This window comes from Tuber melanosporum (assembly GCF_000151645.1).
Source record: "Tuber melanosporum whole genome shotgun sequence assembly, scaffold_5, strain Mel28".
Classification (NCBI taxonomy): domain Eukaryota; kingdom Fungi; phylum Ascomycota; class Pezizomycetes; order Pezizales; family Tuberaceae; genus Tuber; species Tuber melanosporum.
Genome location: NW_003299095.1, coordinates 1422083 through 1434203, shown reverse-complemented (window position 1 = coordinate 1434203; position 12121 = coordinate 1422083). Strand labels below are relative to the sequence as shown.

The 12121-nt window shown below is 47.4% G+C and overlaps 4 protein-coding genes; 3 read left to right on the top strand and 1 right to left on the bottom strand.

Moving 5' to 3' along the window:
- Window positions 1-2450, top strand: GSTUM_00008878001 (uncharacterized protein). XM_002840338.2 has 4 exons: window positions 1-148; window positions 224-368; window positions 442-2022; window positions 2085-2450. Exons 1-4 carry the CDS (start codon window positions 141-143, stop codon window positions 2208-2210), a joined length of 1860 nt encoding a protein of 619 aa, XP_002840384.1. The 5' UTR covers window positions 1-140; the 3' UTR covers window positions 2211-2450.
- Window positions 2451-2769: 319 nt separating this feature from the next.
- Window positions 2770-3886, top strand: GSTUM_00008877001 (60S ribosomal protein L12; the record flags this gene model as incomplete). XM_002840337.2 has 6 exons in its annotated part: window positions 2770-2809; window positions 2976-3011; window positions 3061-3094; window positions 3193-3313; window positions 3391-3715; window positions 3768-3886. 6 exons carry the CDS (start codon window positions 2770-2772, stop codon window positions 3779-3781), a joined length of 570 nt encoding a protein of 189 aa, XP_002840383.1. The 3' UTR covers window positions 3782-3886.
- Window positions 3887-4628: 742 nt separating this feature from the next.
- On the top strand, window positions 4629-6771 carry GSTUM_00008876001 (uncharacterized protein; the record flags this gene model as incomplete). XM_002840336.2 has 5 exons in its annotated part: window positions 4629-4844; window positions 4904-4989; window positions 5052-6151; window positions 6225-6389; window positions 6482-6771. 5 exons carry the CDS (start codon window positions 4629-4631, stop codon window positions 6565-6567), a joined length of 1653 nt encoding a protein of 550 aa, XP_002840382.1. The 3' UTR covers window positions 6568-6771.
- Window positions 6772-6890: 119 nt separating this feature from the next.
- GSTUM_00008875001 (uncharacterized protein) lies at window positions 6891-8599 on the bottom strand (the record flags this gene model as incomplete). XM_002840335.2 has 7 exons in its annotated part: window positions 8376-8599; window positions 8186-8283; window positions 8037-8119; window positions 7858-7972; window positions 7558-7770; window positions 7465-7489; window positions 6891-7168 (listed from the first exon to the last, which is right to left on the bottom strand). Exons 1-7 carry the CDS (start codon window positions 8404-8406, stop codon window positions 6891-6893), a joined length of 843 nt encoding a protein of 280 aa, XP_002840381.1. The 5' UTR covers window positions 8407-8599.
- Between the last annotated feature and the right edge of the window lie 3522 nt (window positions 8600-12121).

The following is a 12121-nucleotide window of genomic DNA, read 5'->3' as shown; positions in this document are numbered from 1 at the left end:
CCCATTTTTTCTTTATTTAAGGGTGCAAACTTTTGCTCACCTCCCTAAAAATAAACCCAAATTTTGTTCCAGACATTCTACCTTTTCAAAACTTCCGCCAGACACGAGCAGGATAAAAAATTCTCGGGATTAGTTTAAAGATGCCTATGTGAGTAAACTTTCTTTCCTAGTTTTGGGGGTTTACTTCCTCTCTTTTACTCCGGACTAACCGAAATGTTTACAGGCTTAAGGATCCCTCCAAGAAATATCAAGCTTTTAAGCCCGTGCACTTGCCAGACCGACAATGGCCTTCAAAAACCCTCGACAAAGCTCCGCGGTGGCTGTCTACCGATTTGCGAGACGGAAACCAGAGCTTGATCGACCCTATGGTGGGGCTCCTTCTCCCTCTTCCTCGCCGCCGCAATTACAGGAAACGATGTTAACAAGCTTCCTCTCCAACAGGACGGAGATCAAAAATGGCGGTACTTCAAAATGTTAACTGACATTGGCTACAAAGAAATTGAGGTCTCCTTTCCCTCGGCTTCGCAAACAGACTTTGACTTCACTCGTCGCTTGATCGAAACCCCTGGTGCAATACCCGACGACGTTTGGCTTCAGGTTCTCTCACCGTGTCGTGAGGACTTTATCCGGCGGACGATTGCGTCCTTGAAGGGTGCTAATAAGGCAATTGTACATCTCTACTTGGCTACATCCGAGTGCTTCCGGAGAATTGTTTTCGGAATGACGGAGGAGCAGTCAGTAGAGTTAGCAGTAAAGTCAACAAAGCTGGTAAGGAGTTTGACGAAGGATAACCCGAATGCTCAGGGAACAGAGTGGGCGTATGAGTTCTCACCAGAGACATTCTCGGATACCAGCTTGGAGTTTGCTGTTAAGATTTGTGAGGCTGTGAAGGCGGCATGGGAGCCGACGAAGGAGAACCCGATTATCTTCAACCTTCCTGCGACAGTAGAGATGTCCACTCCAAATGTTTATGCCGATCAGATCGAGTACTTCTGCCGTCACATTAGCGAAAGGGAGAAGGTTTGTATTTCCCTGCATCCTCATAACGACCGTGGTTGCGCTACCGCTGCCTCTGAGCTCGCACAAATGGCTGGCGCGGACCGAGTAGAGGGGTGCTTGTTTGGAAATGGGGAGCGCACCGGAAATGTCGACCTAGTCACACTCGCACTGAATTTGTATACCCAGGGAATCCACCCTAATGTTGATTTCTCGGACATCACCAACATTATTAACGTTGTTGAGGACTGCAATAAGATTCCCGTGCATCCGAGGGCACCATACGGAGGGCAATTGGTCGTGTGTGCATTTTCTGGATCTCACCAGGATGCAATTCGCAAGGGTTTCAAGCTCCGCGAGAAGGCCCACGCAGCAGATGATGACGAGTGGCAAATCCCCTATCTTCCTTTGGACCCCGCAGATATTGGTAGGACCTACGAAGCTGTCATCCGAGTCAATTCACAATCCGGGAAGGGAGGAGTTGCCTGGGTCATCCAGCGTGCTTTGGATTTAGATCTCCCTCGTGGCCTCCAGATCGTCTTCTCAAAGATTGTTCAAAAAGAAACAGAGGACCTCGGTCGAGAGTTGGAAGCTGGGGAGATTCAGGCCCTTTTTGAAACAGAATATCACCTCAAATCGGCTCCCCGAATCACTTTAATCGACTACGAGTTTTCTACGGACCGCTCTACTTCTCCTAACCCAGTCTTGGGCAAGCAATCTGCAAACGCTAAGAGGACATTCCATGGTATCATTTCCGTGGATGGTAGGGAGCGTTCCATCAGGGGTGTTGGCAATGGGCCAATCTCCAGTTTGGCTGATGCCCTCCGCACTGTCGGCGTAGAGCTTGACGTCCTGGACTATAAGGAGCACGCCATTGGCCGTGGAAAGAGTGTGAAGGCAGCAACCTTCATTGAGTGCGACATCTCTGGTAGTGCTGAGGCCGAGAAGCGGGTAGTCTGGGGCGTTGGTATCCATGAAGACACCGCACAGGCAAGTCTGATAGCCATCTTAGGTGCAGCGAGCAAAGTGAGTTCAATCCGTGATGAGATACCTATATCGTGGTTTTATTAACATAGTTTTTGCCCAAGGCAATTTCGAGCCGACCGGCTACATCCATGCTGACGGCGAGCTTGACCTCCCCGTTGACGACCCTGAAACCTTCGAGTGTTAAGATAAATTTCAATGGGTTGGAGTCGAAGGCTGAGGGGATGTAAAATGATTGAAACTGGGAAAAAATTAAAGTTGGATATATGAAATTGTTTTTTTTTACGTGAATGTGTATGCTCGATGGAGCAAGGTAGCAAAAGTTGTTGCTTTCTTCTTTTCTTCCACTTTGTTTAAGCAGTTAGGGGGTGTGGGCGCTGTATGTGATTGCGCCCAGGTTTGCGAAAAATTGAAGGATCCCCGCCTTCTCGCAAATACGATAGATTACCAACTCGTATGATATTCTAAGACCCCTGGCTATTGTGGCAGTCCACAACTTATTATAATAGTGAGAATTGGTGTTATGGTGCAGTGTGCAGTGCGTTTATAACGTGTACCGTGCTCTATGCAGCATGTAACACCCAGTCCTCCAAGAAACTAGCACTATCCTAAACCTACTATTAGTTGTCACCATATGTTAATGATTCTTCCTCAAACTTTCATAGAATCACTAGGAATAATATCTCAAAATCGATTATTGGTTTTTTGATTTCATTTATATATTAACTTTTGTCGAAGTGTATAATTATTTGAAAAATTTAATGACTAAATTCTTGGTGCAGGTTTTGGATGGCGTATCATAAGGATAAGCTTTTAAGAAACACGCCAAGTCTTGGCAATTAGGGTTACAACCCTTTAAGTCCACAACCGTGACTTCCTCACACCACCCCACACCCGCGAGAACTCCTCCAAAAATTTCGTTCTGAGCCGAACTTTCGGCGACTTATCGTAACTGCGACCAACCACCAACGACCGCCATCACGACAAACTAACAGACACCCAACTTCCCCACCAGAAATCAGTCGCCATGCGTACGTTTTAATCTCCTACTAAACAATAAATTGGCTAACATAAGAGCAGCTCCAAAGTTCGATCCTTCTGAAGTCAAGATCATGTATGTGCAGAGTTCTTCAAAAACATGAAAAATATTTATCCCATATTGTACCTTACCTGAAGGTCTGGCTAACAATTGGGATTTTTCGGTCTTGGAAGACACCTTCGTGCTACTGGTGGTGAGGTAGGCGCTTCGTCCGCATTAGCGCCGAAGATTGGTCCTCTCGGTCTTTCGCCCAAGAAGGTTGGTGAAGATATTGCTAAGGCGACCGGTGACTGGGTATGCCTCCTCTCTACCTACGTGTGCTAGCCGCAGGGCACCAAAAAGCTAATATGAATATTTTCTGTGAGATATAGAAAGGTCTCCGCGTCACCGTCAAACTCACCATTCAGAACCGTCAGGCCGCCGTTTCCGTTGTTCCCTCTGCATCCTCCCTCGTTATCAAGGCCCTCAAGGAGCCTCCCAGAGACCGCAAGAAGGAGAAGAACATCAAGCACACCAAGTCCATCCCTCTCGACGAGATCATTGAGATTGCCCGAACCATGAGATTCAAGTCTTTGGCTCGCGAGCTTAAAGGAACTGTCAAGGAGATACTCGGAACCGCCTACTCTGTCGGGTGCCAGGTGGATGGCCGCTCCCCCAAGGACGTCTCTGACGATATCTCGTCTGGCGAGATTGAGAGTATGTTCTTCACTGCCTCTCTATGATAAATTGCTGATAGAATACCTTCTAGTTCCCGACGAATAAATCGCTAGGGTTTTCTTTTCTGCTTTCGGTTGGGCTACTTTCATCGTGTATCTATTCAAAAAGTGATAAAGGGATCAATTTTTCAGGCATATTGGTCTTCCTCTCTTCTGGCTCCCCTGCATGTCCCATGTTTGTGCGAAATTGTCAAATTACTTGGATCGTCCTTTTTGATCTAATCACCCCTTGCCAACACTCTGGTGTCTACCTACTCTTCCGTGGTTTACTCCTATTTTAGTGCAAGGAAGATCGAGTCCTTTGGAGGGAGCTTGCTACTCACCGCCATGTCCTGCAGGTGGGCATGAAGGTCCATCATATTTAAGCCTACATATATAGCCTGGTACCGGCATTAACTTTATGGCTTTGGTGGAAGGGATCTGGGGAACTTAGAGCACTAATGCGGGACTGACTATATGGATCCAACCCCATTTGCACGCTATAATGTGATGTCTCTTGTCACAATGTTCTAAAGGCATCAGGGAGCCGTCCTTGATTTAGTGGTTACTTTGGGAATATATATCTCCGTTGTTAGAGGGATTGTAGGTAGACGCCGAGGGGCTGCTAAAGCCTCCAAAAGATAGACCATTTGATAGGGTGCCGAGAACGATAGGGCAGCGAGAACCATCACTTCCCTTGGAGGAAATATGGTGCTTAACTTGAATGAGAAGGGCTGACTCATCAGGGAGAGCCGGTGATTCTCCCCACCCTATCATTCTCGGCACCCTATCAAGTAGTCTATCAAGTTTCAAATATTGAATGGTGTTCCGGAGCTTAGGGGAGCGCGGTATGATACTAGTCTAGCACTAAAGGAGCCTATTCCTGCCCCACCAATTAAACCGAGTGCTCCTCCATGACTACTTGGCATCAGACCTCCGTGCCAAGCCTCGCAAGGATGTTGAACGAGGCTCTAAATCATGCGCTAGCATCCAAAGCTCCATCCGAGAAGAAAAGATGCCTCAACAACCCATCCCAACTCACCCATCCATCCACCCTCGTCATACAAACCATGGCTTCACCAACAGCAATCGCACCGCCAGGCACCACTCACGCAATAAGACCTGTCGAGGTGGCTACTAGCCCCCCCCCCGCGTTCTAGGATATGCGAGAAAGCTAAAGGGACAATAGGATTTCATCCGTGAATCCGCTAAACGCACACGTGAAGTGTTCGCCTCCGATTTTGGGAATCCGTTCTTGCTGGATGATGACACTGCGTACGCCCCCCCATCTTCACCTTACCTATGCATCCGTATCAGCTAGCGCTAATATCAAGTAGCCGCAAGGAATCCATAAGCTCAAAAATCCGCCTCGAATACGCAACAGTGCGTGAACTCCCGCCTGCGCTTGCGGCAAAACAAGCCGCAGCGAAAAACAAGAAGCGCATTGGTGGTGGTGTCGCTCCGGTAGTTTCAAAACCGCTATTGACGGAGGTGGATGGTGTGGATGGGAGCACCATGAAGATGATCGAGGGGGTGACTGCTAAAGCTGGAAGTACGTCAACGTCGACGTCGTTGACGATACGGGGGCGTGCGCCAGCCGGCAGTGGTGCAGGGGTAGGAGGTGGAATGGGGACGGGGACTGCGCAGAGGGAATTACCGGGCAGCAGCCTAGTCCGTAAGAACAACGCCGCGGCCCAGCAGATCAAGCCGATGTGGCACCCGCCCTGGAAGCTCATGCGCGTAATCTCCGGACATCTAGGCTGGGTCCGGGCGCTCGCCGTGGAGCCTGGGAACCAATGGTTCTGCACCGGCGCCGGCGATCGAACCGTGAAGATCTGGGACTTAGCTTCTGGCAGCCTCCGCCTGACGCTAACAGGTCATATCTCCACTGTACGGGGACTAGCCGTGTCCCCGCGCCATCCGTACCTCTTCTCCTGCGGCGAGGACAAAATGGTGAAATGCTGGGACCTCGAAAGTAATCGTGTGATCCGCCACTACCACGGCCACCTCTCTGGTGTCTACTCTCTCGCACTCCACCCGACGCTTGACGTACTCATCACATCGGGCAGAGATGGCGTAGCTAGAGTCTGGGACATGCGCACGCGGACAAACGTCATGGTCCTGTCCGGTCACCAGGGTACTGTATCATCCGTCGTCGCACAGGAGGCGGATCCCCAGGTCATTACTGGATCTATGGACTCTACTGTGCGTCTTTGGGACTTGGCTGCGGGCAAGAGCATGGCCGTGCTCACCCATCACAAGAAGAGTGTCAGAGCTCTTGCTACGCATCCGAAGGAATTCACATTCGCTAGTGGGTCCGCGGGAAGTATCAAGCAGTGGAAGTGTCCTGAAGGAGCATTCATGCAGAATTTCGAGGGGTTCGGGGGGATCGTTAATACCCTTAGTGTTAATGAAGATGATGTTTTGTTTTCAGGAGGTTTGCACTTTTCCCTCTTCAATGTTTTTCTTTTTCCTTTTGTGGGGGGGCGCTGATTTGGGCTTTTTGCTAGCGGATAATGGAGAAATGTGCTTCTTCGACTGGAAGTCCGGACATAGGTTTCAGAAGATTGACACGATTGCCCAGCCCGGATCGCTGGATGCTGAGCAGGGTGTTTTCTGCAGCACTTTTGACAGGACCGGGCTGAGGCTGATCACTGGGGAGGCGGATAAAACTAGTATGTTTCTCTTCTGCCTCATTCCCCTTTTTTTTTTGGGGGGGGGGGTTGCGGTATTGCAGTGGCTAATGAGTTGAATTCGGTGATTGTAGTCAAGGTCTGGAAACAAGACGGGGATGCCACGGAGGAGACACACCCTCTCGATTGGAAGCCGACTTTGCAAAGGGTGAGATTTTAAACAAGGGTTTTATGCTTTACTGCGTGTATAATTTGCTTTACTTTCCTCATCGTGTACGATAGTCATTTTTCTATTTTCCGCCCGGGAAAGTCTCCTTGGCTTGTATTTTGCGTACGATATCATACCAATTTGGGATATCTTGCGAGCGTTTGCTTGCGTGTTCAGACGGCTTGTCACAATTACTAGCTTGTCGCAGCCGCGAAATCATGCGTTCCCGATACCCGGTGATATAGAGACCTCTCTAGAACACGATAAAAAGAGAACTCCCATAACCTGAAATCAATCCCCATCACAAACTTTTATTTTCTAAACCTTCCATGCACCTATTTCAAAGCTGCCGCCGCGAAAGTGGGCAGCACGAAGCTTGCCTCGTGGATCCTCTTGTTGTAGTATCTGTACATCTTCTGCTCCTCCTCGTCGGATACGGTCCTGAGAGGCTTGGAGACGTCCCTATTCGCATCCTTGGAGCAAACCATGAAACCAATTTGGCCGGATGGGTAGGTGGGAATTGTTGTGTAGGCGTATTCCACAACCGGGAAGACTTCGCGGCACGACTTCTTAAGGTCGGTAATAAGCTGCAGGTGAAGCCACTGGTTCTCGGCTGTCAAAAGAAAAGAAGGGGAATTGGGTCAGCCGTGTTACCGTTGTAGGCTGAGGAAAGCAAAGGGAGATATGAATGAGGAGGGGGGGAAGGGAGAAGAAGAGTCGAGATTTTGAGCGCAGGGTGAGATGAGGAGAAAATGTTCGACACTGTAGCGAAGGGTATCACAGTAAGCCACAGAGCACACTTTCCAACAGAATAAAAAAGACTTCTGTTCTTCCAATCTCTCCCTTGCTCTTTCAAGTCCTTTGTCGTAGGGGGGAAATTCATTGCAATAAAAAAGGAGAACCGACAACCTTGCGTGGTGATCACACCACCCTCCTATCAACGTGGTCATTTATAGTTAGTAATATGCAATTGAAAAAACACTTGGTATATCGATATTATACCTTCAAAGCTCCAAATAAAAGTTCGAAGTAGGGCTTCTGGAAGAGAGACTCTGCTGGACCTTCCGGGTCCGATGAGTCGGTAATAATAACGTCGAATTCGTTCTTGTAGTCCTCGAGGAACTTGAATCCGTCTCCAACATGAACCTTAGACTTGGGATGATCAAACCCCTTGGACATGTGAGGGAGGTATTGTTTTGAGAGGCGGATAACAGCCTATAGTATAGGTAAGCATCGTCTACTCTGAGTGGTATTTTTGTGAAAGTTTGCCTCATCGATATCGCAGAGAATAGCCTCCTCAACACACTCATGCTTGACGACCTCACGAAGGACGCCACCATCACCACCCCCAATAACAAGAACCTTCTTGGGGTTGGGATGGGAGTTCATTGCAAGATGGGTGATCATCTCCTGGTAGCTAAGCAGGTAGGATAATTAGCCCTAGTTGTTTTACAAGGTGCAGGTGGAAAGTGAATGCTCACGCAAACTCGTCGCGCTCGGTGCATTGGATAACATTGTCCAAGACAAGAACATTGCCGTAGTCGGTACTCTCAAAGATCAAGACCTTTAAAAGGGGGTCAATTCATGTGATCCCGGAGGGGCCTTGACTGTGCTAAAGGATCAAACAAACATCTTGGTACTTGGACTTCTCGTGGTGCAAGACTTTCTTAACCCTGAGAGTCATGGCCTGGCCAGGCCACATCTCGGAGACCTCGCGGAACCAGCCGTCTAGAATATTAGATATTTTAGTAATTGATAACACTTCACTAGCTTCCAAAGAGCCCCGGAAGAAAACGTAAAGTGTATGTAACAGGGCTAACCTTGAATAGTGGGATGAACGGCTTCGCTCATTTTCGTATGATATAGTTTGTAAGGACGGGTTCTAGAAAGGTTCTGTCCACAGAGGTCTGTGTTCACGCCAATACCAGACGAGGCTCCCGAGAGGAATTGAGTGTCACAAACCCTAGAAAGGGGTCTTGCAAAAAATTTCCACAGAGATGAAGCGATTTTGGAGGGAGCGGTAGCAAGGAAGAAGGGAAGTGGGGATTAAGGGAAGCCAAATCGTCTAACGACGGAGGGGTGGAGGGGTAATTTTAAAGGTTTGATGCTAAGGCTCACGGTGGGGCATCCCTGTCGAAAAATATTTTAAGACGTTTTTCCACGGTAAAGTAAGTTACTGTACTGAGTATCGGTACTGTACCACGTATAGTAATTACTCTACAGTACATATTCCTAACCTCATCCAGGACGGCCCGTTAAGGAAAAAGGAAAGATATCGGGCCCGGGGAAGAAGGAAAAAGGGCCCCTTGTTTTTTTTTTTTTATGTGGGAGATGCGATTGAACTTTAGATAATATTATGAATAAATCGCTCGAAATTCTTCGCGTAAGAGTTACTAGTTGAGAAATAGTAAGGAGAATAGTGCAAGTTAAGGATATATGGGGGGGGTGTTTGCACTCCCGGCGGTTAACGTTTATTTGCAGTCTCAAAGCCGCAATCGTACTCTTTCTCCATCTCCGCAGATTTTGTGTCTCTACCCTGCGGGAAGCTCATCATGAAAGTTGTACAGTACTACTCTTTGTGGTACGAACGGTCCAGACAATTTCTATCTTAGTAATTTCTCCATATCAATGGATGTTTTGAATATCCGGGGGTAATTGTATTCCTTTTCAGCTTCAGGAGAGGGTCGAAAGTTAGTCTTTTCGTATACCTACCAACAGGATATTATTGTGGTATGGTAGGCTGCACTTCTAGTGCGCCGCTCTTGAAGTATCTCGCAGCACGCGAGCAGGTGATCGCGATTTGCGGAGAAATACTGCGAGATCCCATTCACGCATGCAGAATTTTGCTTGCCACTCTGTAGATGCACGGTTCGTACTCGAGTGGGTTCCTGGTGGGTGATCACATTGCATGATATGTTCTAGGATATGTTATCTCGGAGCGCGTCCAGCTTCCCCGATGACAGAGGTTTGTGGTATGATAAAACGCTATTTTGCTTTATTTTGCTTTGGAGTGGGGTGACACCGAAACGCAATGATCAAAGTTGCAATAATCAGCCCAAAATGAAGGTTTTTGGAATAATATTATTGTCCTGACCAATATTTTCCCACCGGTAGGAATGAAACACTATGACCCGGCTATTATTAGCATGCAAATAACGATACAGAAATAAAATCCGCAACAACTTAAATTTCCCAGTGCTCCAGCAAAATTCAACGAAGCCAGTCTGGACTTATTCTAGGACTTTTGGGTGGTCTCTAATTCCATAAACTACTCTCAAGTATTTTGAAATCCTCCAAGAATTTCTCAGATACTGATTGAAGGGGGGAAGAAGCCTTGATAGCTATTCTCGGAAATGAGTTCCATTTGCAGTATATTCAGAAGAGCGTTCCTGTGAAGCTTGGGATATTGGGTTCTTAGAGGATTTCAGACTCTTTTAAATACAAAAAATAATAACTAAGAGCAAACATAACCATAATACATGTACTGGTACTGAGTAGAATGTACTTGTACAATTAGTGGTGATTAAAAAACCACCCTAATTTGTAGAAGCTGTATTGATGAGATTATCCATGAGCATATTGTTGAGCCTGAATCACAAAGTATCATTCTAATCCACTCATTGGGTATATCCACTTGGTCTCTCATAGGAACCTGTGACAACTTGGTAGTTCAATTGGCAGATACGATGATATTCAATATCCATTACACTCAGGGGGGAACCTAAGCTTCCCAGCGGCCGTCACTACGCCGTTTTAAATTACTAGGAAAGTGTAATTGGGCGAGCGGGCGCGAAATACCTCTGGTGTTTATTATGTGAAGGGGACTAGCAACAATGGTGCATACATAAGCTTCGTAGTCAGTGGCTACGACCCCGCTCATTCAGCGTTTTATTTCGTAGAAGAGTGCCAAATAAGAACAATTTGTGGATTAGGCTTAAGACGTCCACTATGAAGTCGATGGATCCACAAAGCCTCTACACCTCATACAAGAATCAAAAATGTTGCTGCCAGAGCTTAGGCATCCGGCCGCAGCTTGTAGATTCAATTTAGATAGTTGAGGAACTCAGTTCCTCAGTACGGCTCGAACTAAAATGGAAACCGAGGAGAAACTTTCCCCTAAAAACAAGAATAAACCTTAGAGTAGTGGTTCCTGTATTGTCGCCTCTTTGGTCATGACTATGCACTATGGTGAAAAGCTGTGGTATGAGCGGCATCCCATACTAACACCCCCATCAGATAAACAAGCTGTTTCTACCCCTAGACCAAGCACACTTGCGGAAATGAGACCCACTGGAGAAGCGGACCTCCTTCCTATTTTCTTTGGGGACGGTCTCCTTTTCTAGGCGGTGTTGGTATGATAGACAGTGCCCCCACATGGATGGGGGGGTATGCACGAGAAGATTTCAAAAAGAAAAAAACTCCTCTATGTTTGCCTTTGGCCAGAACAAACGGCATCTCTCGCTTCTCCATCAACTTGTGAAATACAGCTCTGCAGCAACCATCGTAACACTGAATAGGTGTGTCAACGAGGCGCCATCTGAACGAAAGATGAAAGATCCTTGTGAGTGTCATTATACTATACACAGGTCATGAAGGATTTAATAGTATGAGCCATCCCGGTCCCCCGTCGTTCTGACCATTATTCTAATTCGCTTCGTGTTGGTATCTTGCTCCCTACTGGTATTGGTTTTTTGAGACCTTGCCAGGCCAGTTTACTATATTGAAACAATCGAACAGACCCCGAACCCTTAGCTTCCGTGCAGGCTTCTATCGGGCATTAGTCTGGAACCGGTGCCCACTCCTGGATCTGCTACTCCCGAAAGACACATGATTTCAGACACCAGCCGCTATATTTGGAACCTTCTATTTGGACACCCTTTACGAGTAGTAAACCACAATGCTGTCCCGTCGATAGACTACTCGTATGTATTCCTCGTGTCTTGTTGTTATGGATATTGCAGCGCGTTTATTCCTCGCTTCAAAAGAGCTAGGTGGCTGTTGTCCCGAAGATCTACGCCGAGAGTTAGCTCACCTGGGCCTAGAATATGTCCATAGCATCGGTTGTAGGAAGTAAAGGTCTATTGTAACTCCTCTGAGGTATTGATTGACTAGAAGTAAAAGACAAAGCACTGGAGGATAAGTTGATCGCACCGACCGAAAGAGTCCCTGGTTCAGAGGCCCGTTGAACACCAACGATCTTGATTACTTTCAGAGAAATCTGTCAGCCATGGTCGGCCCCGAGTAGGAGGTGCAAAACAAAGTTAGAGTTTTGCTGCTCTCGTTCATTGAATTTTTCAGAAAATAAGGGTCGGTAAACTATCGTCAAGCCTGATCGTATGAGACCGAGTAAAGCAGCAGTTTATTCAAGCAATTGAGCGACGTCAGAGGTGAAACAGAGGTGGATACAATACGATTGTGGGGGCCGGGGTGTCGCAAGGGTGTCCTTTCGATGGTGCAATCCCAACAAGACGTCGTGTAACAGGTCCCTGTGCCAGAGCCGTGCAAAACTTAAAAGGAGAGGGACCCTCAACCAGATTTTTTTTTCTTCTTCGCTCCTCACCTTCAA

What these genes read in the sequence shown, in the direction of transcription:
- GSTUM_00008878001 (XM_002840338.2), top strand. An exon ending in AGAGCTTGATCGACCCTATG is followed by an intron (nt 369 to 441) that starts GTGGGGCTCCTT and finishes CCTCTCCAACAG; the next exon opens with GACGGAGATCAAAAATGGCG. An exon ending in TCTTAGGTGCAGCGAGCAAA is followed by an intron (nt 2,023 to 2,084) that starts GTGAGTTCAATC and finishes TTTTTGCCCAAG; the next exon opens with GCAATTTCGAGCCGACCGGC.